The 27,472-nt window shown below is 41.2% G+C and overlaps 1 protein-coding gene across 1 annotated transcript in view; it reads right to left on the bottom strand.

Annotated features, from left to right (window-relative positions):
* Chrdl1 (chordin like 1) overlaps nucleotides 1–27,472 on the bottom strand; it is a 120,100-nt gene that overhangs the window by 43,112 nt on the left and 49,516 nt on the right. The window contains 1 exon segment of the mRNA XM_036174968.1: nucleotides 412–554. Coding sequence (XP_036030861.1) covers nucleotides 412–554 — 143 coding nt within the window.

Below are 27,472 nucleotides of genomic sequence, written 5' to 3' on the forward strand. Positions count from 1 at the left end.
GCTTCCCTCACCCAAGAAGCTGCTACTTGACTTTCTCCCTCTGAGAAGCCATTGATAGCTCCTGTCATGCTTCATTCTAAATATCTATTTTACCCTATTTTAGTGCTCTGTCTAATATTCTCTGGACTACACAATTACATAAGTAAATAGTTGCTAGACTATTTTTAAAAAATAAAGTGTACACAGTGACTAATAGTGTTATGGGAATCATTGTGACTTAGCTCTTTGACAACTGTTCAAACTTAATGAAGATCAGGTAGTTTGAACAGGTATGGAGGCTTGAGATTTAAATACACTTTATCTTCATTCAAACGCATTATAGTGTCTGCTTCACTGAAAAGACAAGGACAGAGGTGGCTACTTTCCGATCTGAGTAGTGACCAGCAGGGGCAGTAAGATGCAGGGTCTTACCGAGCAGCTGCACTGGGTGCACTGATTGGGTTGCCGGTTCTGAAAGAGCCCTTCAGCCATGAACAGTTCTCCATGTTGGTAAGTGGTTCCATTGTACTCACATGATTTGCTGGTCACCTTATTGTTCACTGGTGGTAAGGAATCTTCTGGAACAGAGTGGAGGAGAAAAACCAAAACACATCAAGTATTGGCATAATTGCAAAGAATTTCATAATTCCCAACAGCAGATGGGGCTGTACTACATAGAGGGAGTTAAAACACAATCCTTGCTCCCGAGGTTAATAATTGTAGGTAATAGTATTAAAACAGCCACAGAAGAATTACAGCTTACCATCTGGTCATCTTTTCTTAAAAATTTATTGAGCACTTCCTATGTGCCTAACAGTATCATAAGCATTAGAGAACGAAGGACAAGGCCTTGCCTTGATTGAGCTTATACTTGGTCAAGCATGAATAAGATGATGACTTACCTAAAAAGGAGTCCACACTACCACTATTTAGTCTTCTCTTAGACCTTCAGAAAAACCATCTATTGTCTGTTGTAACTGCCCTGGAAACATTATTCCTCATCATGTTTTGTATAGCTTGTCATACATTTGTATATATTTTTATATAGCTTATCATATGTTTCCTCTGGTCTCTGTGGTTGTTACTTATTGTTAATTTCTCCACCAAGACAGCCTTCTCCCTTCACTCCTTTTTACCTGTTGAAGTCCCTGACAGTGAAGGTTCAACTCTAATCTCATTTTCTCCACAAAGTATTGTGCAATAATTCTAGTCAGTGCTCTGGACCTCCCAATGTACCTGATGTCTAAAGCACACTATCTGGAACCTGAATATTACTGGAATGTATGTCTGTAGACGATGGTCATCTAGCAAACTATTTACAAAGAGGCTGCATATGTCTTATTAAGAGTGATACTCATAACCATCTATGAGTCAAGTGGGTAAGATTCTTCCCTTCATTTTTTAATGGAAAGAAACAAATCACGAGACTAACTTCCCTGAAGTAACAAAATTAGTTAATGGTGAAAGGGAGAACCAAAACCCGGCACCCTGAAATTAAATTTCATCTTGTATTACCCTATTTACACCTGGGCATGAATCATTTTTTTAAATTGAGTATCTTTCATTTATTTCTACTTCACAGAGTCTAGCATACAGTTGCCATATAGAATAAAAGTTAATTCACCCAATGAGTTTACTTTAAGAGAATGATCTCTGGAATTTTATTCACTGAGTTCCTTTAGTATAGTCTGTAATGAGTATGCATGCTCTTGATTTCTGTTTGTCTCTGTCTCTCTGTCTCCTCTGTCTCTGTCTTTGTCTCTCTCATACACACACACACACACACACACACACAGACATGCATGTGCATACACACACACACACACACACACACACACACACACACACACACAAGTAATAGTGTACACAAAACCAGTAATGATTATGTTCCAATATTGACCTAATCATTGATGTGTGGAAAGTGATTGCCACAGGAGAGTTGAAGAAGTGAAATCAGAGGAGCCATGGGTTTCTTTAGAGAGAGGCTTAGGGAGCAGGGTGATTTTATTAGTAAAAAAATAAGGAATAAGAGTTCATTTTATCGGTTGGGGATTTAGCTCAGTGGTAGAGTGCTTGCCTAGCAATCGCGAGGCCCTGGGTTCGATCCTAAGCTCCCCCCCCAAAAAAAAAAGAGTTCATTTTATGTGAATAAATTATACTTCACAATGACTGTTAAAAAAAGAAACTGACATTGTTCATGAGATGCAGTAAACATGATAGAAACTAATAATAACAATATCTGTCTGTCATCATCATAATATAAGAACAGTTAACATTTATTGAGTCCTAAGTGTACACTATGCACATGTTGTTTTTGTTGTTGCTTTTTGAGACAGGGTTTCTTTGTGTAGCTTTGCGCCTTTCCTGGAACTCACTCTGTAGTCCAGGCTGGCCTTGAACTCACAGAGGCCCACAGGCCTCTGCCTCATGAGTGCTGGGATTAAAGGCATACACCACCACTGCCCGGCACACATGGTGTTTTTTTTCATTTTATACTTTAATTTAATTTTACACATCAGCCATGGGTTCCCCTGTCCTCCTCCCTCCTGCCCCAGCCCCTGCCTTCCCTTCAGCCCACCCCCTATTCCCATCTGCTCCAGGGCAAAGACTCCCCTGGGGATTCAGCTCAACCTGGTGGATTCAGTACAGGCAGGTCCAGTCCCCTCCTTCCAGGCTGAGCAAAGTGTCCCTGTGTAAGCCCAAGGTTCCAAACAGCCAGCTCATGCACTAAGGACAGGTCCAGGTCCCACAGCCTGGATGCCTCCCTAACAGTCCAAGCTATTCAATTGTCTCACTTATCCAGAGGGCCTGATCCAGTTGGGAGCTCCACAGCTTTTGGTTCATAGTTCAGCACATGGTGTTTTTAAGTACATTATTTCATTGGCTTTCACCAGTAACATTCTGATGTATATATGATCATGCCAACTTAATAAATTAAGAAATCAAGAATTAAGAAATGTAGTGACCTGAGTTTGGAGCATAGGTCAGTGGTAGAGTGTTTACCTCCAAGTTTGATGTGCATTACCACTAAATTAATTTATCTGTCCAAGGTCACATAATTTGCAATCAGAATCACTAGGATATTGACTGACATCTGATTCTGAAATTCCTTCCTATCCACTATCAAGAAAAGTGCCAATCATTTCAAACCTGTAGCAAGCAAAGGATCATTTAATTAAAACCAAAGCCCAAGACAACAGACCACGAGAGCTATGTTGTCTTACTACAGTTCTGTGTGCAAAAATATCCAGAAAACTGTACTTTTCACCAACTTCAATGCTTTGGCTAAAAATTTTGTTTTCTACTTTTCTGTATAAGTTGATCTAATCTCAAGTTCTTTCCTTAGATGTTAACTACTTATCCATGACCCTTACAGACTGTAAGAATAGTTCCTGAATTTTGCCTTAAAAAGAAGAACCCTTTAAGACAGATTTTATTTCATAATAATTTGCTTTCTGTCTGGGCCATAAGTCTCTGGCCCTGCCCATGTGTGCATGCAAGCAGACAATGGCAGCTGGCACAAATGAGTAGAACTCTTCAGGGAAAGGACAGGAACAGGGCCATTTGCCCCCTGGGCTCCAATTATTCCAAATCTCAGCATTTTGTGGTAAAGGAAATGTACAAAGACCTACAAAACCATATTTGCTGTGGCTCTCACAGAAGCTGGCAGATCTTTGGAACACACAAAAAACTTTGGAAATATTTAGTCTCAAAAAAATGGCAGGGCAATGGCAGGGAGAGGTTTTTCACTGGATGTGTGTGTAGCAGGAATCCTGCTACAGAAGTGTGACCTTCAGAGTCTTCCTTACTGTAGTCTTTAGAGAGTGGCACTGGCGTCTACTCACCTACTCAACGAGAATATGGGGAGAGAACAGAAGACAGAGGTAAATGTGAATTAAAGAAAATGAGAAAAGTTATTGTCAAGCTTCCATCAATTCTTCTGCAACTGTCTTGGTATCTTCATTCATTTTTTGAACATTCTTAATGGTTTAGGGGAAAGAAATAAGAAAATGAAGCCACAGATAACCTAAAAAGGTTTGAGCCATGTTACAAAGCTGCTCAGTAGGAGAGTAGACTCAGAAACAGTTTTTCTGCCTTCCAGTGTGTGTGATTTTCATAAATGGGTGCTAAAATTTTGGAGTATTATCTATGAATCGTTATGGAAGCCCCAGTATCAACTCCCTATAACTTTGCACAAGCTACTTTTCCTTGCTTGTGTTTAATTTTTCTATCTAAGAATGGGGCATATGTCTCAAATCTCCCTGAATCTTTATAGGGCCAGCACAGCATGCTTCCCAACCACATAAGCAAGAAAAGCCACACCAGTCTCTATCCTCTCCCTTCCCAGATTTTCTGAGGTGGCTGGGCTTTGAACCAACTATCCTTGGAACATATTCAGTGCTCCTAGCTGAAAACTGGCAGGAAATCAGTGTAAACCCAAGCTGGCTCCAGGACCCCTCAGGAGAATACTATAACAAAAGTATCCCGGCTGCATAGCTTCTAGCCTCCCCATGTCCAGTGTTTCCACTTAAATTCCCACAAAATACTATGAAAAATAGTGGGAGAGAGAAACCAGGAAGAAATCAGACCAGCATTGAGACATTGTTACAGATGGACTGGAAAAGAAGCCATTTCCCTCTTCTTACATGAGGGATGGCCTTATAAGTAAACAAAACTATGATTTCTGACATGCTTAGAGAACACTTCCTTACCCTAAATATTTATTACTTCTTTTGCTCTTACTGAAGTCTAAAATACTGCTGTTAGAGATTCATCCTGTTGCCTAAGTGATTCACTTTGCAGTCAGATTTTGCAACACAACAGACTTTCTTGGGAATTAAAATACCCCCTACAGAAGGAGGTAAGACCTGGGAGGTTGTCACATGTCTGGAAAGGCTGACACTTACAAAATTCTAGAAGCCCCTGCCCTGCTTTATTTTATTTTATTTATTTATTTAAATTTTTCTTTTGGTTTTTCGAGACAGGGTTTGTCTGTGTAGCTTTGCGCCTTGCCTGGATCTCACTTGGTAGCCCAGGCTGGCCTCAAACTCACAGAGATCCACCTGGCTCTGCCTCCCGAGTGCTGGGATTAAAGGCGTGCGCCACCACCGCTCAGCTCCTGACCTACTTTATAAAAGTTATTTACTATAACTGCTGCCTGAAGAGGCTCTGGCTAGATAGTGGCAGAGAAGGGATTCTTGGACCTGCTGAGTTGCCTGCAAATTTGTGCAGAGAGCTCCAAGAATGTGGCTTTAGTGAGTTGTCACCCATGCTGGGAGGGATTCAATTATCTATCACCTATCTATCTGTCTGTCTGTCTGTCTATCATCTATCACCTATCTATCTATCTATCTATCTATCTATCTATCTATCTATCTATCTATCGCTTTACCAATGCCTTTGAATCACCTTTTTTTCTGTAAGTAATTCTTCACCCATACTTCTCTTAGGAACCCCAGTGAAAATTCATTGGCTGACCAAGTTAAACTTTGATGCAGCTGTAACTGTGGTCTGTTGTAGGTTCACTTTCTGAGGTGAATAGATGTGTGTGCCTTGCATCTCCCTAGGAAAAGTCAGTACGGCACACAACAGTGCTCCCACTAATATCTTAGTGATAATTACTGTGTCATAGCCTGTTTATTCTTTTCTCTCTTTTTTTCCTTTTCAGAATACCAGGGAAAATTTACCAAATCCTCTTGTGTTCCTACCCTCACTTCCTTTGGTACATCATTCTTTCCCTGCATGATGCTATCCTTCTCGAAATTCTCTGGAAGCCAAAGCTTTCATGGTGTTTTCTCTCTTCACTAGTCTCTTCACCATCAGTCTGCTAGTCTCTTAGTGGAAAAATTCTTGGCTAGTTAGAAAAAGCAGCATGGAAGTGCATCATGAAAAGAGTACAAAGCTTCACAGCGCTTCTGAGGGTCAGATGCTAATCTCAAGAACAAGGGCACCCTTTCTGTTACCATTACTCTCATTTCTACATTAGTTTTTGCAGGTGAGATTGAATTTAACTTCTTTCTGCTTTTGTGACATTTCACTGATACAGTATCAGAAAATCTTCAGGCCACTTTAGAGGGCAGGAGGTCAAGATGGAGGGGAACTATGGAAATACAATAAAGACTCGACAGAAGAGGTTATAAAAAACAAGGTATAAATGATTACAAACTTCATACTATATTTTATGTACAAGTGAATATACTTTGAAGAGTATATATTCATATTCACTTGTATTTTCCTTAAGAAAACATGGAAAGCTATACAAGAAAGTCATAATAGTCATGAAGGAATTACATGTTGGGGGAGAGATAGTTTTGTGTGTCATAGTTTGATTTAGACATTTTAATGCACATGTTTACATTGATATATAATCTTATATGCATGACCTTTTCATATGAATTCAAATTCTTGAATGATGTAAATCTATTTTTCATTCAAACATTATATGAAGATCATGTTTCTAAAGATTCTATTTGAAGGCTGTGGATTAGATAAGACGACCATTTGGGTCTCAGTGTTCAAAATTCCACCCTGCAACGCTGGTCATTTGTAGCCTAACTATATTCCTACTAGAGGGACAGATCCTAAGTATGACTTCCTCAGTCTTATTTCAATGACTGGGCTTTTCTCTTATCCACATTAATTCAGCATCCTTCAGAAAAGTGTGGGTGAAGGTAGTAGCTCATTATAGTAAGGTCCTACCAGTGGTCCCTAGTACTAATCTCATTAACTGAATTCATACTAGGTGCCAATGGAACACAATGGGTTTTTTTTGTTGTTTTGTTTTGTTCTTTGCTTGCTTTTTCGAGACAGGGCTTCTCTATGTAGGAGCCCGGCAGTCCTGGAATTCGATTTATAGACCAGGCTGGCCTCAAGCTCACAAAGACCCACCGGCCTCTGCCTCCCACTATTAAAGGAGTGCATCACAGCACCGACTTAACACAATGTTTTCAAAACAGTTTTTTTTTTTTTTTTTTTAGTTAATTATACTGTGACATGAACCTTTGATGCTTTATCTGTGATGAGGCTGTAGAATACAGGGCAAAGGAAGCAGAACTTCCCCAACAAAGGACTCATGTGAGGGAGACTACTGAAAATGCAGCCACCAGAATCTGTCATAAGTGGAAGAAATGCCCAACTTCAGAATATCCCATCTGAGCTTAACATACAGGTCCATTATAATTAGTTCTTGTTTATCAGCTGAGTGGACTGCTTAACATCTCTTCACCCCAGTTCTCTCATCTGTAGATGAGGAGGCTAACAATGCTAGCCTCATTTTGTAAGAAGTAAATAATACATCTAATGTTTTCAATATAAAACTGGTTACATATTGTTGTTAAATATGTAAAATTATTGTTAAATGATTACTTTCTTGAAATTATGAGGTTTCTTGAAGGCACAAAGTGTTTTTAAAAGGGAAGAGATGAAAGAGGAGGGACTGCAAGAGTGTGAATTGTTGAGACCAAGATTGGAAAAGCACAGGAACAAACAGCCAAATGAATGGAAGCACATGAATTATGAACCAAAGGCTGTGGAGCCCCCAGCTGGATCAGACCCTCTGGATAAGTGAGACAATTGAATAGCTTGAACTGTTTGGGAGGCACCCGGGCAGTGGGACCCAGACCTGTCCTTAGTGCATGAGCTGGCTGTTTGGAACCTTGGGCTTACACAGGGACACTTTACTCAGCCTGGAAGGAGGGGACTGGACCTGCCTGTACTGAATCCACCAGGTTTAAATGAATCCCCAGGGGAGTCTTGGCCCTGGAGGACATGGGAATGGGGGGAAGGTGGGGACGTGGGTGGGAGGGGGAGGACAGGGGAACCAATGGCTGATATGTAAAATTAAAACACAAATATAATAAAAAATAATAATAATAAAAGGGAAGAGATGGGGGTGATGCATATTTCTTCCAGTGAGCATGATCTTATACTGGCAAATCCTGCCTCTGTGTAAGGTGTTCACTAACTTCCAAAGGAGAAGCAATAACTTCAGCCAATAGTATGTGCTGTGTTAGAAATCATCCAGGCTTTCAACACAGTGACAGTGGTTATTTTTACCTTCAAGAAGTAAAATGTACTTTATCCCTTATAGAATTTCTCAAGTTACTAGATCCTGCATGGTGACTAGACAGTCACTCACTCCTAAGCCCTTATAGTCACAACATGTGGTGGACCATCATATTATGTCCAGGTTCTCAGTAGACACAAACTACCCCATTTTCTCCACGTCAGTGATAGGCATGTTTTTGTCAGTACTCATCTCTCTGCATAGCATGAGTTTTATGTATGTGTATGTATGTGTATGTGGGTATACACAACTGTGTGGTGGGGTGGAGGCTGGAGGGACATATGCTATATCATTCTCCACCTTACTTCCTTAGGATGGGGTCTTTCATTGATCCTGGAACTAGGCTGGAAGGCATTAGTCCTCTGCTATTATCCTATCTCTAGCCCTCATAGCCCTAGTATTATGTGTTTGTGACCATAAATGGCTTTTTAAGTAGAATGTTTGGACTTCGACTCAGACCCTCATGTTTGTGTAGTAAGTGGTCTTACTGGAAGAGTCATCTTCCCAACTCTGCATTTGTTTTCCGGTCAGAACCACTTACCACAGCAACGCAGTAGACTCTTCTTTGGATCACTGGAGTGCTGAGACAGGAGGATTTAAGGATCAGAGTAGTCACAAATGTGACATTGAGCCTATTCTCTCACCCTTTCAATGCATTTCAGCTCTATATCCTGTGGAAGTGCTAATCAAGGATGAGTGTTGACTGCGCTGAGCTTCATCTGGTTTTAAACCAGTATCTGAGCTGCTTCCCAGGAAGGCTTGCATAAAAAATTCCGTTTAGGATTCTTCTCTATTTACCCATTCACCTATCATCTTTCTTTCCACCATACACGGTCAGGCTCTATTCCTAACCCTTCAAAGAAATCTCACCTAATTACTTCTTCATTTGATATTCACTGAGGTGAGTAGAATTAGAAGCCAGCAGAACAGATTGCCACTGATGTTTCATGTTAACCAATGGCTTTCTGGTTGGCTTTAAGACCTGCTACAGAGGAAGAAGTGCATGTTTACTACTGTCAACCTGGTCAAAGCCCTTGGCTAAGGAGGTCATAAGCCCTATTAGGTTGGAACCTACTACTGCTGTTTTGCGAAATGGACGCATCAGCAGACTGCCTTCTAAATGTATATGTTCATACCCATAGATTAGTGTTGTTTTCAGCTTTGGTCAAAGAAGGCTTTCGTTTTGTTTTACTTTTGGTTTTGTAGTGGTGTAACTGGTAAGTGACTGGTGAGTGCTCAGCTCTAAGTGGGATCAATTACCTCTCAAAGGCCCAGAAAAACCATGGAAGATGGAATGGAGGAGCCAGACAATGAGCAACAGTGTTATGAACAGCTATTTTCTACACATGATACAGTTGAATTCATAAACTCAAAGTAGCTATAGTAACCTGCAGGAGCTTTGCACCAAATTAAACTCGTCAAATCTCCAGCATGGATTATGAAGTGGCTTAGGACTAAGAGAACAGAGATTTAAACCTGTGGTTCATGGCTCCTATAGCAAACCTCTATCTCCAAAAATATTTACATTATAATTCATAACAGTAGCAAAATTACAGTTGTGCAATAGCAATGAAAATAATTTTATGGCTGGGGGTCCTCACAACATAAGGAACTGTATTAAAGGGTCACAGCATTAGGAGGGTTGAGAAGCACTGGCTTAGGATATCTTGTTCATAGATGGTTATTAGGGGAGGGATATCATTTTTCCTTAGGAATGTGACTACTGATGAGTGGCATCATATCCACAAGCATGTGGGCAACACTAATTGGATTAAGTAGGTTTAAAAAAGAAGATGGGATGCAGCTGTATTGAAGGTATCTCCAGGGAGCTGGAGTAGGAAGTTGGGGCATGGATATGATCAACAGATATCATATAGAAAGATGAATTTGTCAAAGAATAAATAAAAATATTCTTCAAAAAGTATGATAAGTGAGCTGGTTGTTAATTCTAGCATTCAAGGGTCTGAGGACAGAGGATTGTTAAAAGCTTTTGGCCACCCTGGGCGACATAATGAGTTCAACAACAGCTGGATTTGCAGTGTTAAACCTGTTCCAAACCCAGACAATAATAACAGCAACACATATACCAAAGGGATGAACTTAGTCACAAAATAGTACATGTATGATTCCACTTCTATGAAATGAATGGAAAAAAATCCATCTGAAGAGGCAGAAATTAGACTAGTGGATGCCAGGACCTGGGGACGAGAGTCAGAATAGAGTGACTACTAGTAAGTATGACATGTCCTTTAAGCATGACGAAAATATTCTGGAGTGAGATAATTGTGTTCATTTAAATTATGCATATGTTAAAACTCATTAGATTGTATACTTGGAAAGAGTGAATTTTATGGTGTGTAAAAATGTCTAATAAAAATGGTACAGAAAAAATCTGAAGTGCAGTGTGGCTTACAATGAAGGCATATGGGTGACAAAATGTCATAGACATATGAAAGGTACATGTACCCTAAAAGACAGGGAGGAAGGTGAGCTAGGGAGACATAGTCAAATAAATGAAGAACTAGCCAAGGGTAGAGCATGGTCAATCCTGTGCTATAGTTTTACCCAATGTCCCTAGTATTCACCTTGGGAAATGGAGTCCAACTGATACACTGCTGATTTCAACAAAGAGACTGATGCAGGGAAGATATTCCTGCATGGAAAGTTTAAGAAGACTGTGTGCACACCTTCAGCAAGACAAGTAGCCTCTCAGCTCCCACCCCAGGCCCATCCCCCAGTGGGGGTCCCAGGCCAGGAAATTCTTGTAGCAGATTCAGCAGATCACTCTTCAGCTGAACAGACAGACACAACACTCTGTCCCAAGCAAGAAGGTGCCGAGTGAGAGGAAACAGTCCTCTGTGGCTGCAGCTGGAGAGAAGAGAGTGCAAGAGGGCGCTGAAAGCTCACACCCTGGTTAAATCCCAGCTCTCCCCTCCTCATCCGGACCCCATCTGCATGTTGTTTTTCATCCCATTCCTGTTTGGGTTTCAGTGGCTGTCAGGCAGTAGCCGACCCTGCCTGGTGTGCCCTCATCAAGCAGAAGGCTGGTAGCAAGAGGTGTTTTCAGACAGGGCACAGATTTGGGCTTTGGCAGCATCTTGTGTGTTCTTAGTTTGGTTTGGAGACTGGCTTGCTGAGTGATGAGGCTGCTGCAGCTTTGCCTCTCTCGGTTCTGTTTCTAAACACTTTTTGTAACTGTGTATGTGCATTTGTTGTAAGAAGTTGTTTTTACTCGCTTCTAGATTGCAGGATTTATACTATGCACAAAGACATTTATTTATGTGTTTATTTATTATTTTAGAAAAGTCCTGGGGTGCAATAAACCATATGAAACAGCCACTTGACTATGACCCCCTCCACTTCATCTATGGCACTCCATCTGAAGGTGAAAAGATTTGGGACTGAATCTGTTCAAGCAGGCTAGATACCGTCAAGAGTTTACTATATTTCATTTGAGTTCTGTCAGCTCAGCAAGGACCCCTCTGCTGGTGATTTGCTGCCTTTCAGGTAGCAATGCTAGCCTTGCTGTGCTACTCAGAAATTGGCCTGTGGACAAGCACCCAAACCAAAGCTGTGCGGATGGAGGAGCATCACAGCATGACCCAGTCAGGGTTATGACACATATTTCAACTATCCTTCCCCTGAGGCTATGCCATAGAACTGAAGAATGCTCCGTTGATAGGCCCCTGGCTCCCTTGAGTTCCTTGCCAATTCTGTCCTGACTCATGCTAGAACCAATCACCCTCACAAACTCTTTGCTTATTCATATCCTCCTTACCCCTTAGGGTCTATTAAATGCATTCTGATGTCTTGCAGCAACTCTAATGATTTGTCTCTTCCTAATGCACAGCACTCAGTATCAGATATATTGAGGGTAGGGTCATGCACACATACTATATTGTGTATGTGCAAGTCAGAGGACAATTTACAGACTCTGGGCATGGAATTCGGGTCTTTAAGCTTTTCAGCATGTGTCTTTGCATGTGATCTCATGGGCCTCAGCTGTATTATTTTCTAAGTAAGCAATAAGTACAAAGAAAAAACAAGGCCTGTGTCTCCATCTCCTGATGGCTCCAGAACTGGAGCAGGGAAGAACGTGAAGGAACAAACATGTTATGTGCTGTGTGTAAATGTTCAGAGCCCATTATTAATTTTATTAAGATATAAACATACATATTCAGGTGCCAAATGGCTCTTTATTTAAAGCTCAGGTTGATGGGGTGAATCATGACTTGGAAAAGTGATTATGAAGTGACTTACAAAATTTTGAGTGTATGAGAGCACGTATCCTTTTAGTAAAATGGTCAACGAGTTTTGCAAGATTCGGATTATTCCATGATGCAAAAGAGGTGCCCTCACTGCTGAAAAAGATAGCTTGGGTGTTTTAGTAGTACCACATCTCTGCATAAAACTTGGTGTACATTCTCTGCATCCACAGTGATGTACATCTAAGAGGAGCTTTCTGCGGGCTGCGGGCATTTATTCATGGAGCCTCCTCATACTCCAATCTTCAGAGGGAACCTCTACATTCTTCCCTGGCCAGATTTCTTCCACTTTCATCTGACAGCCTTCTCATCAGCTGCATTATTCACCTCATGAACTATTCTAATCTCATTACACAAATCTCCTAGAGTTTCCTTCAAGAGGGAACCGGAAATCCCTTTGCTTTGACACATGGAAGTAAGGCCCCAAGATGCAAAGGGGACACTGATCTTTAGTGCCAAAACAAGGATTGAAAGCTAGGACAAAACATGAGGGCTGGAGAAGTCCTCAGAAGTCCAGTCCAACAACTGAAGCAGAAATGACACAAATTTGTTTTCAGAGGCCAGTTCTTCAATCTGAAATGTTCATCTGCACTTATAATATGTAGGCTAAAACACAAAACCCTTCCACTGTGGATCTGAGAGTGACTCCTTTGCTGCTAAGCTATGGGTTTTTATATTTTCTAATTCTCAAGAGGTATCTTAACCGGATTAGCAGTAGCAACGAAAATGTTAAAACTGTTATGCATGATTTATAATTGTTAATGACAGGTTTGTGGTAGCATGTGTCACTCTCTGCCTTTCTCTTTCCCCCAAATAAATTCCCTAAATGAGTTCTACTATTACTCCGTTAGTTCTAATCCGTTGGGAACTGGGATTTTTTGAAGGCCAATGCCCCTTTGAAATGGACAAATTAGTCACTACACTTAAGCAGCACTTACAGAAACAATGTGAGGCATCTGGATGAGGCAGTGGGGAGTTTGGTCAGGCATTCCTTTGTATTGCCTACAGCAGCATTTCCCGAGTCTGCTCTGCAGAGCACTACCAGTCCACAAGATGTTCTGTGAAAACAAGTTTCTGACTATCAAATAAAGTTGGGGAAAGATTTATAATGTAGGCACCCTATGTCTCTCTCATCATGTTAAAGGATCTCAGAAGTCTCACAGTCAAGGGACATGTATGATCACAACTGAACATTTTTCTCTGAACTTCTGGTCTCAAAGCATCCAAGGAACACCCTTTGGGAAGTACCACTGTGTATCACATCTAACACCTACACATTATGAGAATCTTGATATTTGTCATCTCCTGTATACTATTAACTAGTGAAATTAAGATTCCACTTCTCATCCTTAGTTACCTGTTTCAGCTAAAACTGAGCATGGGTTTCTAGTAGCTTCTGTGTCTTTTCCATTCCCTGACCTTTTTATTTCTACCAGGAAACCATCCAAAACAAAAAGCCCTGCCCCAACCTATGAAATACTGTAGAGTGTTAATGGTGGAAACCACAGTTTGGTACTTGCAATGATAGTGCAATGGCATCAGGCATCCAGCACCTGGAGATACTAAGATGTCAAGCCCAGCAGTCTATAGTTTGTGTGTATACAATGAGAAGCTAGTGAAGTGATTTAAGCAGGGAAGTGAACTGGTGGGATTTTGTAGCATTGAGAAAGACAGAAAATAACATTGGAAGCAGGACCTGTCTGAAGACGGTTGAAAGAGCTTATTGCTAGCCTATTACCAACTAAAAGAGGAAGAAATACAGTCAGCACAGCACTCGAGAATTAATCGAGAAAGCTTATCCCTAAACATGCATTTTGTTGTGTTTTGGAAACTGCAAGCAACATCCTTCAGAAAGCAGTCCCTAGAGGCCATTGGCAGAGTTGGCAGAGAAAAAGGTGGCGGGCAAAGGCAGGGTCCAAGTTGCTGGAGCAAGAACACTGTTAGGAAAATGCAGTGCCTCTCCTTCTAGACACCAAAACTGGGGCTCATCTCCCATACACTAGAAAAAGAGCATGAAAGAAAAAGTGTCATGGTTTTACTCCTTTGAAATTCCTTAAGGAGGGAAGCCAAAGTCAGAACTGTAGAGAGAGTAATTTAAGTAACAGTAGACTATACAGAGAAGGAGAAAGAGTGGTATTAGGAAATCCTAGATGCAGAAGAACCCCACTACTTACTGCCATGGAATTGCCTTCTCTTTGGGAAATAGAGTTATGAAGGATAAAATCAAACAAATAAAAAGACTGATAAAAATTTCCACTTTGAAAGTGGGATTTATATTTGGGAGTCAGATGATTCTATACTGTCCCTTATCCTCATGTCAATATGAAGTTACTGGAAGGTAGGGTTACTATAGGGGTCAGACCTTAATTAAGCAAACAGGCTGTGTGACTACCATTGGATTTGCCCAGCTGGAAAAGCAATAAAGTTTGGTCTTTGTTTTACATCAGTAATTCCTCAGAGGAGAGCAACAAGAAGTGTTATCTGGTCAGAATGAGTTCAAGCTCCACAATCACATTATGCTTGATTGAAAACTACTTCAGTGAGTCACTGTTGGGAGTACAATGATGCAAACAGTAAAGGCCCAGAAAAGAGTCTGAAGTTTGAGATTCCAGTCATTATAATAATCACATCAGTGTTTACAACCAATATTTACAAATTAATGATGGTGATGGACAGGCTCTGTGTTTGGGACTTCAAATTGATATTCATTAGGTGTGTTGTCCCTACATATATCCCCCCACTCAGGTAGGTACTGTTGTTATCTCTTGCTGAGATAACATTAGGAAGCAGTCAACTCAGAAATGAAAGCAAGGTCGCTAAATCTAAGATCTGTGAGCTTTAAAGATAGAGATTGTATTATCTGAAAGTAAAACCACGATACAATAACAGCTACTCTAATGATTTTCAAAAGTTCTTCTCACTGTCTCCTCTAGGAAGGAAACTTCTGTCTCCTACAGGCAGACACATAATAGGTCTGAAAATCATAGGAGTCAGGCCTGGAGATGGAACACAACTAGTAGAATGCTTGCCTAGCATGAACAAGGCCCTGGGTTTGATCTCCAGCACTACATACGCTGGACATGATGATACATACCTGTAATCTTAGCATTTGGAAAGTAAAGGAAGAAGGATCAGAAGTTCAAGGTCATTCTCATCTAACTAGTGAGCTTGAGGCCCGCCCACATGATAACATGATATTCCCTCCTTCTCCTTCTCTCCCCCCTTCTCTCTCTCTCTCTCTCTCTCTCTCTCTCTCTCTCTCTCTCTCTCACACACACACACACACACACACACACACACACACACACACACACACATCACTAAGCTCCTACCATCCAGAACCTTTGGCTCTAACTCCCATTTCTAGGAGACCTAGAAAATGCACTGAATTCCAGAGTAGGGTCTTGAGGGAGGGCTATCTCTCAGCTTCATCCCTAGCTACAGAATTATTGGGAATTATAGCTGCTGAGGGAGGGGAAATCATTTTTTCTTCAGGGATGTGGCCACTGGTGGGTTTCTTCCACTCAGGTGGATGGCTGCACACCTCTATGTACATGCAGGGAGTACTAACTGGATTCAGTGAGCTATTAAAAAAGGGGGGGATATAAAGTGGGAGAGTGAAGTTTTTGGATGTCCCAGATAGAGTGAGAGGGAGGATTTGGTTTGATATGGTCAAGATACATTGCATACATGTATAAAATATGAAAGAGTAAAAAATTATGTTCTAAGAAGTGAAAATACTTTTCACAAGAAAGCAAACATGAATCCCTTAGCACTAGAGCAGTAGTTCTTAATTACCTACTGTTTCATGTGAAGGTTCAACTTGGAAAAAACTTATTCCCTGAGGGGATATGTGGCAATGGCTGAAGATAGTTTTGATTGCCATGAGTGGGGAAGGTGCTGTTAAAATTCAGTAGGCAGAAGCTAAGGAAAATAACAGTCTACAGTAAAAAAGAATCATCCCAAAAAATAGGGAATTATCTGTCCTTATAGTGGATGGGGAAACCTTGACTAAAATAAGTCATTGCTATGCTTGTATCCAAATTTAAATATTCAGAGTATAGAAGGAGGTCTTACTGTAACAGATCTCGATAGACACCAAAGTACTAGCTACTTTTAATGGCATGAGACACTTCTTTGTGTGATTTTCAAATACAATTCTCTAAAACTACATCATGTAAAACCAACTACCCAGGAAGTCACAGTAAACACAGAGATATAAATGCCAGTTTCAAACCTAACATTAGAAAAAACAAGAAATTATACCTATATTTTTCTCCTTTCCTCAAAAAATAACATTTACCATGAAAGGTAATTAAACATAAAAATAGAAAACAAAACCCTAAACCAAGAAGTAACTACCAAAAATACCCACCAAGAGGGTAACTGAAATCTTAGTATGTGCTACAGGACTGTCAATTTCCTGGTAGCCAGGACAAAAAGAGTAAGATTAGGCGTACTGTCCCCATTTTAATGGCTGCCTTTTACTTAAATGATTTATTTTATTATTTATTTTTGTATATACGTATGGATGCATTTCTGTGTGGGTATGTGCATATGTGTGTGTAGAAGTCAGACGAGAGCATCATATCTCTCGAAGCTGGAATTATAGACAGTTGTGAGCTGCTCAACATGGGTACTGGGAACAATCTCAGGTCTTCTGGAAGAGCAGCCAGCTCTTTTATCCACTGAGGCATCTCTCTATTCCCAACCACTTATTTTATGAGTGACTTTTGAATGGTTAAACATTCAGAATAAGTTGCTTGGGCTTACTGATTATCATTTCACTGAATGACATCCTCACATTTCTCTCCCTTGGATTCACATCTCAAGCCTCTGTGTCCATGAAAATGTAGGTTCCCTTAGGTATGTATGGGTCCAGAGGTCACATGAAGTCCAGAGAAAACTGTGAGGTACGACGAACTGAATTTGTCACATTTCTTTATCTACAAAAGCTTCCAAAGGCTGGAGTAGTTTCCTATGTCCCCAAGTATTACTCTGAGTGGCAAACATTTTAATATTGACAGTGTGTCATTCAAGGCTTCGTCTAAGACTCAGCCAGTGGGGACTCCTCCTATAAAGATTCCACCATGCCAGACATTCCATGCTCATAAAATTCACTTGAAGATCCAGCTATATACACTACATTTTATAGACTTCCTTGCCTTGAGAATGTTGTCAAGAAAACTTGGTGGAAAATGACCAAAGCGACTTAGAAGACTGACCTGTCAAATGCCCTGCATACCTCTCCTTTTCTTGTTTTCTCCCAGACTGAGGGCCACATGCCAAAGATCCAATAGAAGACTCTGAGTACTAAAGAAAGTGTCCCAGGATCCTCAGATAATCAGATTTAGCAGAGTCAGAGCTGTACTGCTACCCTTGTATTTATGGTCATGGAGCATTTGGGACTGGTAGAACAATTAGCTTACCCTCCTCCAAAGCTATCACTTTAGTTCATAACACAGCATCACCACCACCTATGCTATCTTTTACTTTCTGTATCTCTTCCATCTTGTTAACTGTTCTCCATAGCAGTAAAAGCAGGAACTGCCTAGAGTCATTGTGCTTAGAATTCCCTCTCTTATTCAAATTTCCACTAAAACTAAATAAAAGTGAAATCAAAACCAGAGACATGGGAGGTCTAATTGTTCTTCGGCTTGCTGCCCAATGGTAATCAATGCTTGGATCCAATGGCATGTAGGACCTGGATCAGCAGCCTGACTTCATATTCATGGCTGGACTACACAAGATTTTAAGTATTGCTTAGTGTACCAATATTTGAGCCCCTCAGCTGTGTTGTTCTTAAGTGTTGATTTCAGTGGCTATTATGAATGAGGAAAGCCAGGTAGGGTTTAGGCAAAAGAGATGCTTAGGCCAATCAAAAATGTAGGTAAGAAAAGATATCAAGAAGAATGCTAGGAAGTAGTTTTTGGAGTAGATGCTTGTTAGGGCCATTGAACAGCACTTTCTTGTCCAGGAACATGATAGTCTTGCATTTCCCTGTCCCTGAGAATCAGGTCCTGAGAATAGTAACACATGAACAAAAGTCATTTGTTATTCCAAGGCAAAAATTCTTAAGAACCAGGGCACCAGTTACTACTTTACTATGTTTCCCTCTCATACCACTGAAACTAAATCCTAGATGGCAAGGCTCTGACAGCCATGGTCCATGGTAAGAATGACATATTAACCTGAGATGGACACCTTTATTTATTTTTTTTATGTTCTGAAAGTTGCATGTTGTTAATGCATCCTCATTTAGCCAATCCTAGTCATTACAATGTGTCTACCACCTTTGAGAAATGGACTTTGATAATTATTCCTACATTGTCTCCTTCCCAAAAGGAGAATGGAAATGGTTCAATCTTCAAAATTGTCCTCACAGACATTCTAGCATGGGAAACTAGGTTTCACCTACTGATTCAGGCTATTTTATGTCTAGAACAGAGGTGTTAGCTAAATGGACCCAGGACTTGTCTTTGTAGATAAAGTTTTATTGGTAGGCAGCCACAACCATCATTTGCATACTGTCTATGGCAGCTTTCACACTGAAAAGGAAGTGTTGTAGCAAGAGGTGCCTGCAAATGCTAAAATATTTACAGGAAAAAGAAAATGCCAGCCCTGGCCTAGAAGAAGCCAAATGAAAACAGATCCATGGAGGATCTGGAAAACAAATTGAATACACAGCGCCACTCGAAGTAAAGAGGACATATTCTTGGTAGTTATGTTGCCAGAAACGCACACAGACCAAGAGTTGGTACTAGTAAGATTTTTCTTTGTGCTTCAGGCATTTTTGGAGAGAGGCAGGCAGTGGAAGTCCTAATACAAATGATTTCCAACAAGCACATTGTTAAAGTTCTGTTTATATCCAACCTCTAGTATCAGCATGGGGACAGAATCTGAACAAAGGATATACACAGTATATGTCAGGATTAGTGAACCTGACAGTCCTCAGGATGACTCAGTGGAAAGATGCTTAAGTGCTTATTCAAAATGATTCACTGTCCAGAGAGTCCATGGTAAGTCATACTCTTAGGCTAAACTGGGTGTTACAATTTGTCCACCTCTCTGAACTCAGTACAAGGCAAACAGGCAGGCCATTAGTGACAAAGCAGGCTGTTAGAGGGTCTGTTGTGGGTCCTGGCCTGCTGGATGTGGGCTCTGCTGTGGCCACTGGCTGCCCTCCGGGGGTGGGGGTGGATATGGTGTGGCTGGAATGCTAGGAATCCTGGGCTGGCTTAGCAGGCACTCCAATTGGCTTCGTGTTCTACATGCTCCGGAGACTTTCTCCAGTGTCCTTGGCATCCAATGCCTATACTTAGGCTTCAGAATTTTAGGACTGGGTGGGTCTCTGGAAGCCTTCTATCTCAGGACCAGATCACTTCTTCATTAGGTGGTACCAATAAATGAGCAAACCATGCACTACAGATAGGGTACAAACTATTTGCCTCCTTGTTTGGGCCTGGCTCTTGGCAGGACTGCCTGGCTGTCACTTGACCTTTGGTGGCTGGTAACAGGTTTTGCTTCAATTCATCCAGTGCTGAGTTACCACTGGTTGGCTAGGGGTTAAGGGCAAAGGGTGGGAAGCTGAGAGGACAGGGATTAGAAGAAGATATTTTCTTTCCACCTATACACTGAATTCTCCTCATTTTTAACATTGGATTCTGGGCTTAGTTTTGACTCAGTACTTTGTATCATTTTCTAAAGTGACCAGAAAGATAAATTACTCCAAATTCTACCTTGATGTATTTAATTCTAAGTTATTTTAGAAAGGTAGAGAAGGAGTTGCGTCATGTCTCTTATGACCAGAAAGTGACAATTAGTTCAGCAAATCAAGATAATCCAGAATATAGAGGGTCTGGAAGCCTGAAATGCTCTGGCCTCTCTGCCAGCCTGCCAGCCAACTTCCCAACACTCTCTCATCTATACCTGAATACCTACAGGGGCCATGGCCACATGCAAGGTTTCCATGTCTCCCTGGGCTGAGACAGTGTGAGCTCTGGCTGACTCAAAGCATTGAAACACAAGCAGTTTCCTGCAAAATATAATGTAAAAAATGACAGGTCACACGATGGTCTTAGAGAGTTAACTCACTCTACAAACCTTTGTCTAGAGTCTAATCTGTGCCTTAGCACATGAGGAGGTAAAGACAAACTTGGTCTCCAATGTATTTCCAAATGATAAGGGATGGAGGTCAGTCATGAGCTGTGAAGACAATGGAGGTCAAGAGAGTATTCACTTTTAAAACCTTGTCTGAAAGGAAGATATGCTTGAAGCACAGTCTAGGAAGCCAGTAGACTTGAGTTCCAGGCTACTTGAATGTGCCTACAGAGCACTGTGGCTTCAGGTAGGTTACAGTCTTTCTTAAATAAATTATTGGATTTGTCAAGTGTGGAGAGAGAGGGTTGAAGAAAACATCACTCCAAGGCATGATTTTCTGTGTTCACAGAATATATAGTGCCTGCTCTTAAGATAGTTGTAAGGAACTAAACAAATGTATAGAAGGTATAAAGCTAAATTCAATGCAGGATAAAAGCACCCAATGAATGAGGTAGAGTAGTGTCATACAGGGCAGCAGTCACTAGTCATCTGTATCAGTTTACAGTTAAACTGATTACCATTAAACACAATTTAAATGCAGTTTCTTAGTCTCACAGTAGCCCTGTAGCATATCAAGTGTTCAATGATCACGTTTGTCTGTGGCTACTGTAATGGGATGTGCCCACTATTGCACAGAGTTCCACTAGAAAGTGCCAGTAGAAACAGCATGCCAAAGTCATCCAGAGAACACAAAACTTCCCTTCTGTGCTTCCTGGGCCTAGGTGGTGGCTCAGCTGTGACCAGTGATGACTGTCTGAGACGGTGGTTGGCTTAGTGTGTCTGATCTCGATGATTGCCTTGTTCAGGGAGCTGAGCAGTTCCACACTGTCCTCTTTGTCTCTGGTCTTTTGATCTTTCCCCAAGGGCCTTTACAAAAGCCAGGGCCATCCAGTCCTCTCATGAAAAATTCCCTTTTAAGTAGACCTATGAATAATCTAGATAATCCAGGAATTCATAAATCTTTTAGAAGCTGCCTAGGCTATTTGCACAAGAGGCATTGTATGCAAAGTCCACAAAGACCAGTTTGACTGATAATAGAATCAGCACTATACTTAATAGTTTAGAGAAGTAAGCATGACCAGCACTAAGAACGAAGTCCTTACATGCTCTCTCTGCAGCATAACTAATAGATAAGAAAAAAATAACCAGTGTCATCCTAAAAACTGATTTCAAATCAAAACAAGCCAAACAAAGGAAAGCAAATCAAGTCCCTAGAGCTTGGGGGATGTGTGTGTGTGTGGGGTGGGGAGTGAGTGTGAGGGGTGTGCATGTTTGTCAGTGTACACAAGATCATGTGTGTGGGAGTGGGGTGGGGTGGGCAGAGTTGAAGGCATTTGGGGTTAGGTCTAGGCAAAAGTGGCTCCGCCTTTGAGGATTCTCTGTGTCTTTCAGTGTGGAGAGGGGACTAACTTTTGTCAAACACTCTCCAGTCCAGATTCTGGAAAGGGGGGCAGGGAGGACAGTGTCATAACACAGAGAGTGTTAATGGCTGCTATTTTAACAATCTAAACTTACTGTCCCAGGGCGCCAGTAGAAGCTAAACAGTCTTACTGCAAAGGATGCAATTTTTAAAAATCAAATAAATAGCTTAAAGGCACACTTACATTGAACTTGTGCCCAACTTAGTGTCAATCAACAAATTTCCATTGAATGCTGGACAAGCCAACCCCTCTTCCAAAGAGAACACAGAAAACATTGTAAGTTCAGTTTGGGGGCAGCTGGATGATCTTATGTATCCTGTCCTCAGGTTTTTTCCCCTTCCCTCTGATTTTGTTCTTCTCTTCTTCGAGTTCAGACTTCTGTTTCTTTATCCAGCCCCTCCCAACTTAGTTTCTTTCTAATGCACCCTTGGCTCTGATATGACTATCGTGGGCCTTCTGTTTTGTATTCCCATACAACAAGAGCAGATTTGCTGACCTCGACTTCAACATAGATCAGCACTTTAAAAATATTTACCTGTGTATGTATTCATGTATTTCTTGTGGTACTGAAGACAAAACTTGGTGCTCTTCACATGCTGAATAAGCATTCTATTACTAGGCTGTGTCTTCAGTACTATTTTTTGACAGGGTCTTCCTATGTAGCTCAGGCTAACTTTGAACCTGTAATGTGGCCCACACTGGCCTAATACTTTTGATCCTCCTTCCTCAGTTTCCTGAGTGTTGGAATTGCTGAGATGAACTATTGTGCCTAGACACAATTTAGAAGACAAAAGCTTTCTACCTGCCACATGTGCTAGAATCAAACAAAATACCCAAATATATGCAAAATAATGCTGTGGTCCCACACTAGAACATCTACATTCTGACAGCAAAATGTTGAAAACTGCATTGTCCAAGAGATCAGATGCCTAGGCACATATTTGAAACTAACTAGACACAGTCAATAACGCTTAGCACAAAATCCTCATTTTGGCTAGCATATGTTTCCACTTCTCCATACTGAACTCTAGCCCCATGGCCTGAAACACCAACACCAACAACACAATAATACTTAAATTTATTGAAGGCATACTATTGGCCAGATAACTTCTGTGCTAAGCCAATTCTCACAACAGTCTTCTGAGGTACGAATGATTATGGCACCACCATCTATCTATCTATCTCTCTCTCTCTCTCTCTCTCTCTCTCTCTCTCTCTCTCTCTCACTCACTCACATCAAGCATTTACAAAATGAAGGTGGTATATGATGTGCTCCTTATCCTCAGTGCTCAGTGTCCTCTGCTGTGGGATATCCTGTATGCTGTAAATATATGTTGCTGTGGTTGATTGATAAATAAAACATTGATTGGCCAGTAGCCAGGCAGGAAGGATAGTGTAGGCAGGACAAGGAGGAGGAGAATTTAGGGAGGTGGAAGGCTGAGGCAGGGAGACACTGCCAGCCACTGCCATGAGGATCAGCATGTAAAGTACCGGTAAGCCACAAGGCATGTGGCAAGTTATAGATTAATAGAAATGGGTTAATTTAAGATATAAGAACTATATAGTAAGAAGCCTGAGCCATTAGGCCAAACAGTTTAAATAATATAAGCGTCTGTGTGTTTATTTGGGTCTGAGTGGCTGCCAGCCCAGGCAGGACTGTAGATAACTCCAGCTACAATCCCCTCCAAAGTCATATGGAATATTCTATTGTTACTGAATTCTTACTGAATTTCAGCACTGACTGTTCTTTCAATAAATGGCAAAAACTTTCAGAAAGAGTAACCTAGGCTCATTCTCATCAAGAGTTAATGACTATCTGGAGAGAGGGATGGGAGGAGCTTCAAGACAAGAGGGGGATTATAAGAAGATATGTGGAATGACTAAAAGCAAACTCTATTAACTCCCTACTTTGCATTTGGCTAGCTCTACAAAATAATGCCTAACCATAGAACCAGTAAAGTCCCCCAAGATTGGCCTCTGTCCACTTGACCATTCTAGACTCCTCTTTTTATGTATGAACTATGTTTAACTGGTCACATGCCACACACATGCCTTTGCACATGCTCTTCTCAACACCTTATCTCAACCTAGCAAAGTCTTGCCAGAATCCAGTTTGCATGTCAACTCCTCTCAGAGGCTTTGCCTGCCTGCTGCCTCTGAAAGATTGTCCCTTTTCATCTTTTTTCTGCCTATGAAGACCTTGTTTGCATCTCTACCATAACACTGATTATATTCTCTTTTAATAATATCTTTGGACCCCACTAGACTATAAGCTCCTTCAAATAGGAGCTCTAAAACATATCTGAGACTTTGTGCAAGTCTTGAACTCTCTAAATGTTTGTGAAATTAATCAGTGAGAGTGGATGAATGAAAGAAGGAAGGACTCAGATGACTGAATTCTTGTTAGGAAGAGACTACTTTCTGTGGATTTCTGTGGTTAAGGATGCTGTCCAATCTGGTGCTTCTCAACAGGGTCAGCAGTAGAATTTTGTACAGGACACTTCTTCCCTGTGTTGTGATCTTCTTCACTGAAGAACTCTTAACACACCCTGTTAGCTGCACCCTGCTAAATGTGTATGACATTCTACAGGACATCACTGTGACAACCAAGGGACTTGCAAAGCCCCCAAGGGAAGCAGAAATTGATCCTCCTTCGCTTGGAAGTAGCAATGTAGCAAAGGCTCTTTTTACCAAGCTCCAAGACACTCCCTGAAGAGTCAGGCTATGTATGTTACTGGAAGAGATGTTAGCCTACAGGCCCCAGCAAGAATCTAAGTTAGTGAAAAAGGAGGAGCACAGCAGTCCCCGACAAAAGACAGAAATCACAGGTAGCCTAATCAGCACACAAGAGCTCAGAACAAAGAATGTTTTCATTTTAATGAGCCAGTTAGAGGAGGAGTCTAGCCTATCCAAGTTAATGCACTCTTGAGATGTTCACCTTGTCTGTGTGTTCTCAATATCACTCCAGATGTCTGTGAAAGGGCTGTCTAGGTATGCAAAGCCAGCATTATGGCGAGGTATACTCACCGCAGGTACCTATCAGAAGCTCAGCAGAAGAAAGGCCAGATACAGGGATGCCACTGATTCTGTGCCTTCTTCTTGACTGTCATGAAACTGTCACACATCTCTTGGCAACCTCACACATCATTCTCTTGGAGTTGGAGACACATGGTCAGTGTCTGTGTCTGGTGCTGCTATCATCAGGATCTAGGATATCAAGTACCAAATGTCAAGGTTCTCATTTTGCCATGTTCATATGTAGTATTGGGTCCCTGGGTTTAAAATCTTTTCCCCCTCAGTGATGTAATATTATCTTGATTATATGTATTTTTTATACTTGGAGTCTGAAGGTTTTCCCTAGACCCATACTTTTGAATATTTAGTGTCCAGTTAGTACTATTTGGGGAGGTTGCAGAACTTTTGGGACACAGGGCCTAGAGGGACAAAATTTTAAAGGTATTATCTACTTCAGGCTATGATCTGGCTCCCTACCCCTTGTCTATGCCATGGAATCAGCAGCTACTCTATGTTCCTACCTTCACAGTGTCTCATGCCTTTCCACCATGCTGGATGTCTAAACATTTGTCTTCAGTGGTCTATGACATTTCTCTGAAACTGAGAGCCAAGACGGATATTTCTTCCCCAAAGTTGCTTGTCGGGTATTTTATTTCAGTGACAGAAAAGTAACAAATACACTAGTGCTATTAGCATTTTTCAAAACAATACCCTATATCATCTTCCTTTTCCCCCCCTGTCAATACAAGCCTCAGTTGTAGTAAGAATTGTCACATATTTTACAGTTTGATCAAATGGGTATAAAGAGCCTAACTCACTGTGTCAAATTCTCAGAGTAATCTGATTATTATTCTTTCCCTTATAACAACATAATCCAGCTTTACATGGAGGGAGAGCCTGGACCTTATTAGAACTCAGCTTCTCTCTCTCCTAAAATGGGTCTTGCTCAACTTGACTTTCTGGAAGCCAAAAAGCTCCCTCTGAATTACTGACTTAGGCTTGGGACTAGAAGCCTTCACCCACATATCAAATGTGCCCCCGTACAGCTTTGAATTCATGGTTCCAGTTGCAGCCAAATACCTTCCTATGTATTCAAAAGCCTCCTTAAAACACATGTCCTTCTGTGGATCTGTAGACTATAGGACTGTTCTGATTTAACTGTTGGGGAGGGAAGGAATGAGGAGTAAGAGGAGGAGGGGGTAGAGTAGAAGAAGAGAGGAGAGAAAGGAGAACAGAGAGGGAGGAGAAGGAAGAGGAGAAATACTGAACAAATTAAACACCAGGAAGAACGAAGTCATACAAACTGTGACACAGAAAAGCATATGCACATGCACTATGCTGGGGTCCCGAATGTCATACAAACTGTGACACAGAAAAGCATATGCACATGCACTATGCTGGGGTCCCGAATGTCAGCATCTTTTGATCACCATTGCCTCCAATGCACCATTCCAAATAAATGAAAACTCCATGTAATTAAAATACATAATCCTGAGAAGTATGACATGTATACTGAAAGCACAACTCTACAGTCGCATGGATGATTTTACACCAATTCTCCAGACAGTCACCATGCAGCCGTACATTGATTTGTGCAGCAATCGCCGTGGCAGCCACTGTCAGGAATTTCCCTATACACTGGGGGTTGTTAGCATACTAACTATTGTGACACACATGCATATCTTCCTTATACTCAATATAAAAATTGCGCTGCAATATACTGACTTTCAGATGATGTCTGCTTCCCTACTCAAGCCTGGAAGTAGTTCCTTGGTAGTTTCTCTGGCTGAAGCTCATTTCTGTCCATGTTCCCCTTTTGGAGACAGAAGGCAAAAGTCATTAATCTTTCTGAAGCTGTTGAAGTCCCCTTGGTATTTCTTTCAGCAAGCTCAGTAATTACAGTTTTCCTTCAACATTGCCTCATTGGCTTCATAATCTAATCCTTTAATTATCTTTTTATAATAAAAATCATACTGAATGGCTCCAGACACGATTTCCCTCAGAAAGCAATGGCAGGGAAAGCGTTTTCAGAAATATATTCCTCTGGATGAAGGGAAACAAGGGCACATTTCTAGGACCATGGATGTCCCCCAAGCAGCTGACAAGCTTCTGATAATCAGCTTCTAATAGAAGTCCCTTAGATGTGGAAATATGGGATTTTGTGCTTTTTAAAATTCAGTATTTCATAGTCATTAATGCTAGCTGCTACTTGTCATGGTTGTCTTGTCAGAGTCCCTGTTGTTTTTGGAATCTTCTCCATCCCACAAGACACGTGTTCTGAAAAGCCAACATTTGCTAGATTCATCCAAGAGCCCTTGGTTATCCCATGATTTCTTTTTCTGGGTTTTGTTACCAAACTCTTGCCAAATTTCTTCACGACACACTTTCTCAAATAAGAATGGGTATAGCTTATTTTTCAGACTACTTAGTATATACATCTGGACTCTGAATTCTAAGTCCAAGTGCCAGAAAGAAAGAAAGGAGCAGAGAGGAAGAGAAGGTAGAAGAGGAGAGAAGAGGGGGGAGGGGTAAGGGAGGGGAAAAGAGGAGATGAAAGGAAAGGAGAGGAGAAGAGAGAAGGGGAGAGGCAGGAGGGAAGGAGAAGAGAGAAGGGAGGGGAGGGGAGA

This window comes from Onychomys torridus, chromosome X (assembly GCF_903995425.1).
Source record: "Onychomys torridus chromosome X, mOncTor1.1, whole genome shotgun sequence".
NCBI lineage: Eukaryota > Metazoa > Chordata > Mammalia > Rodentia > Cricetidae > Onychomys > Onychomys torridus.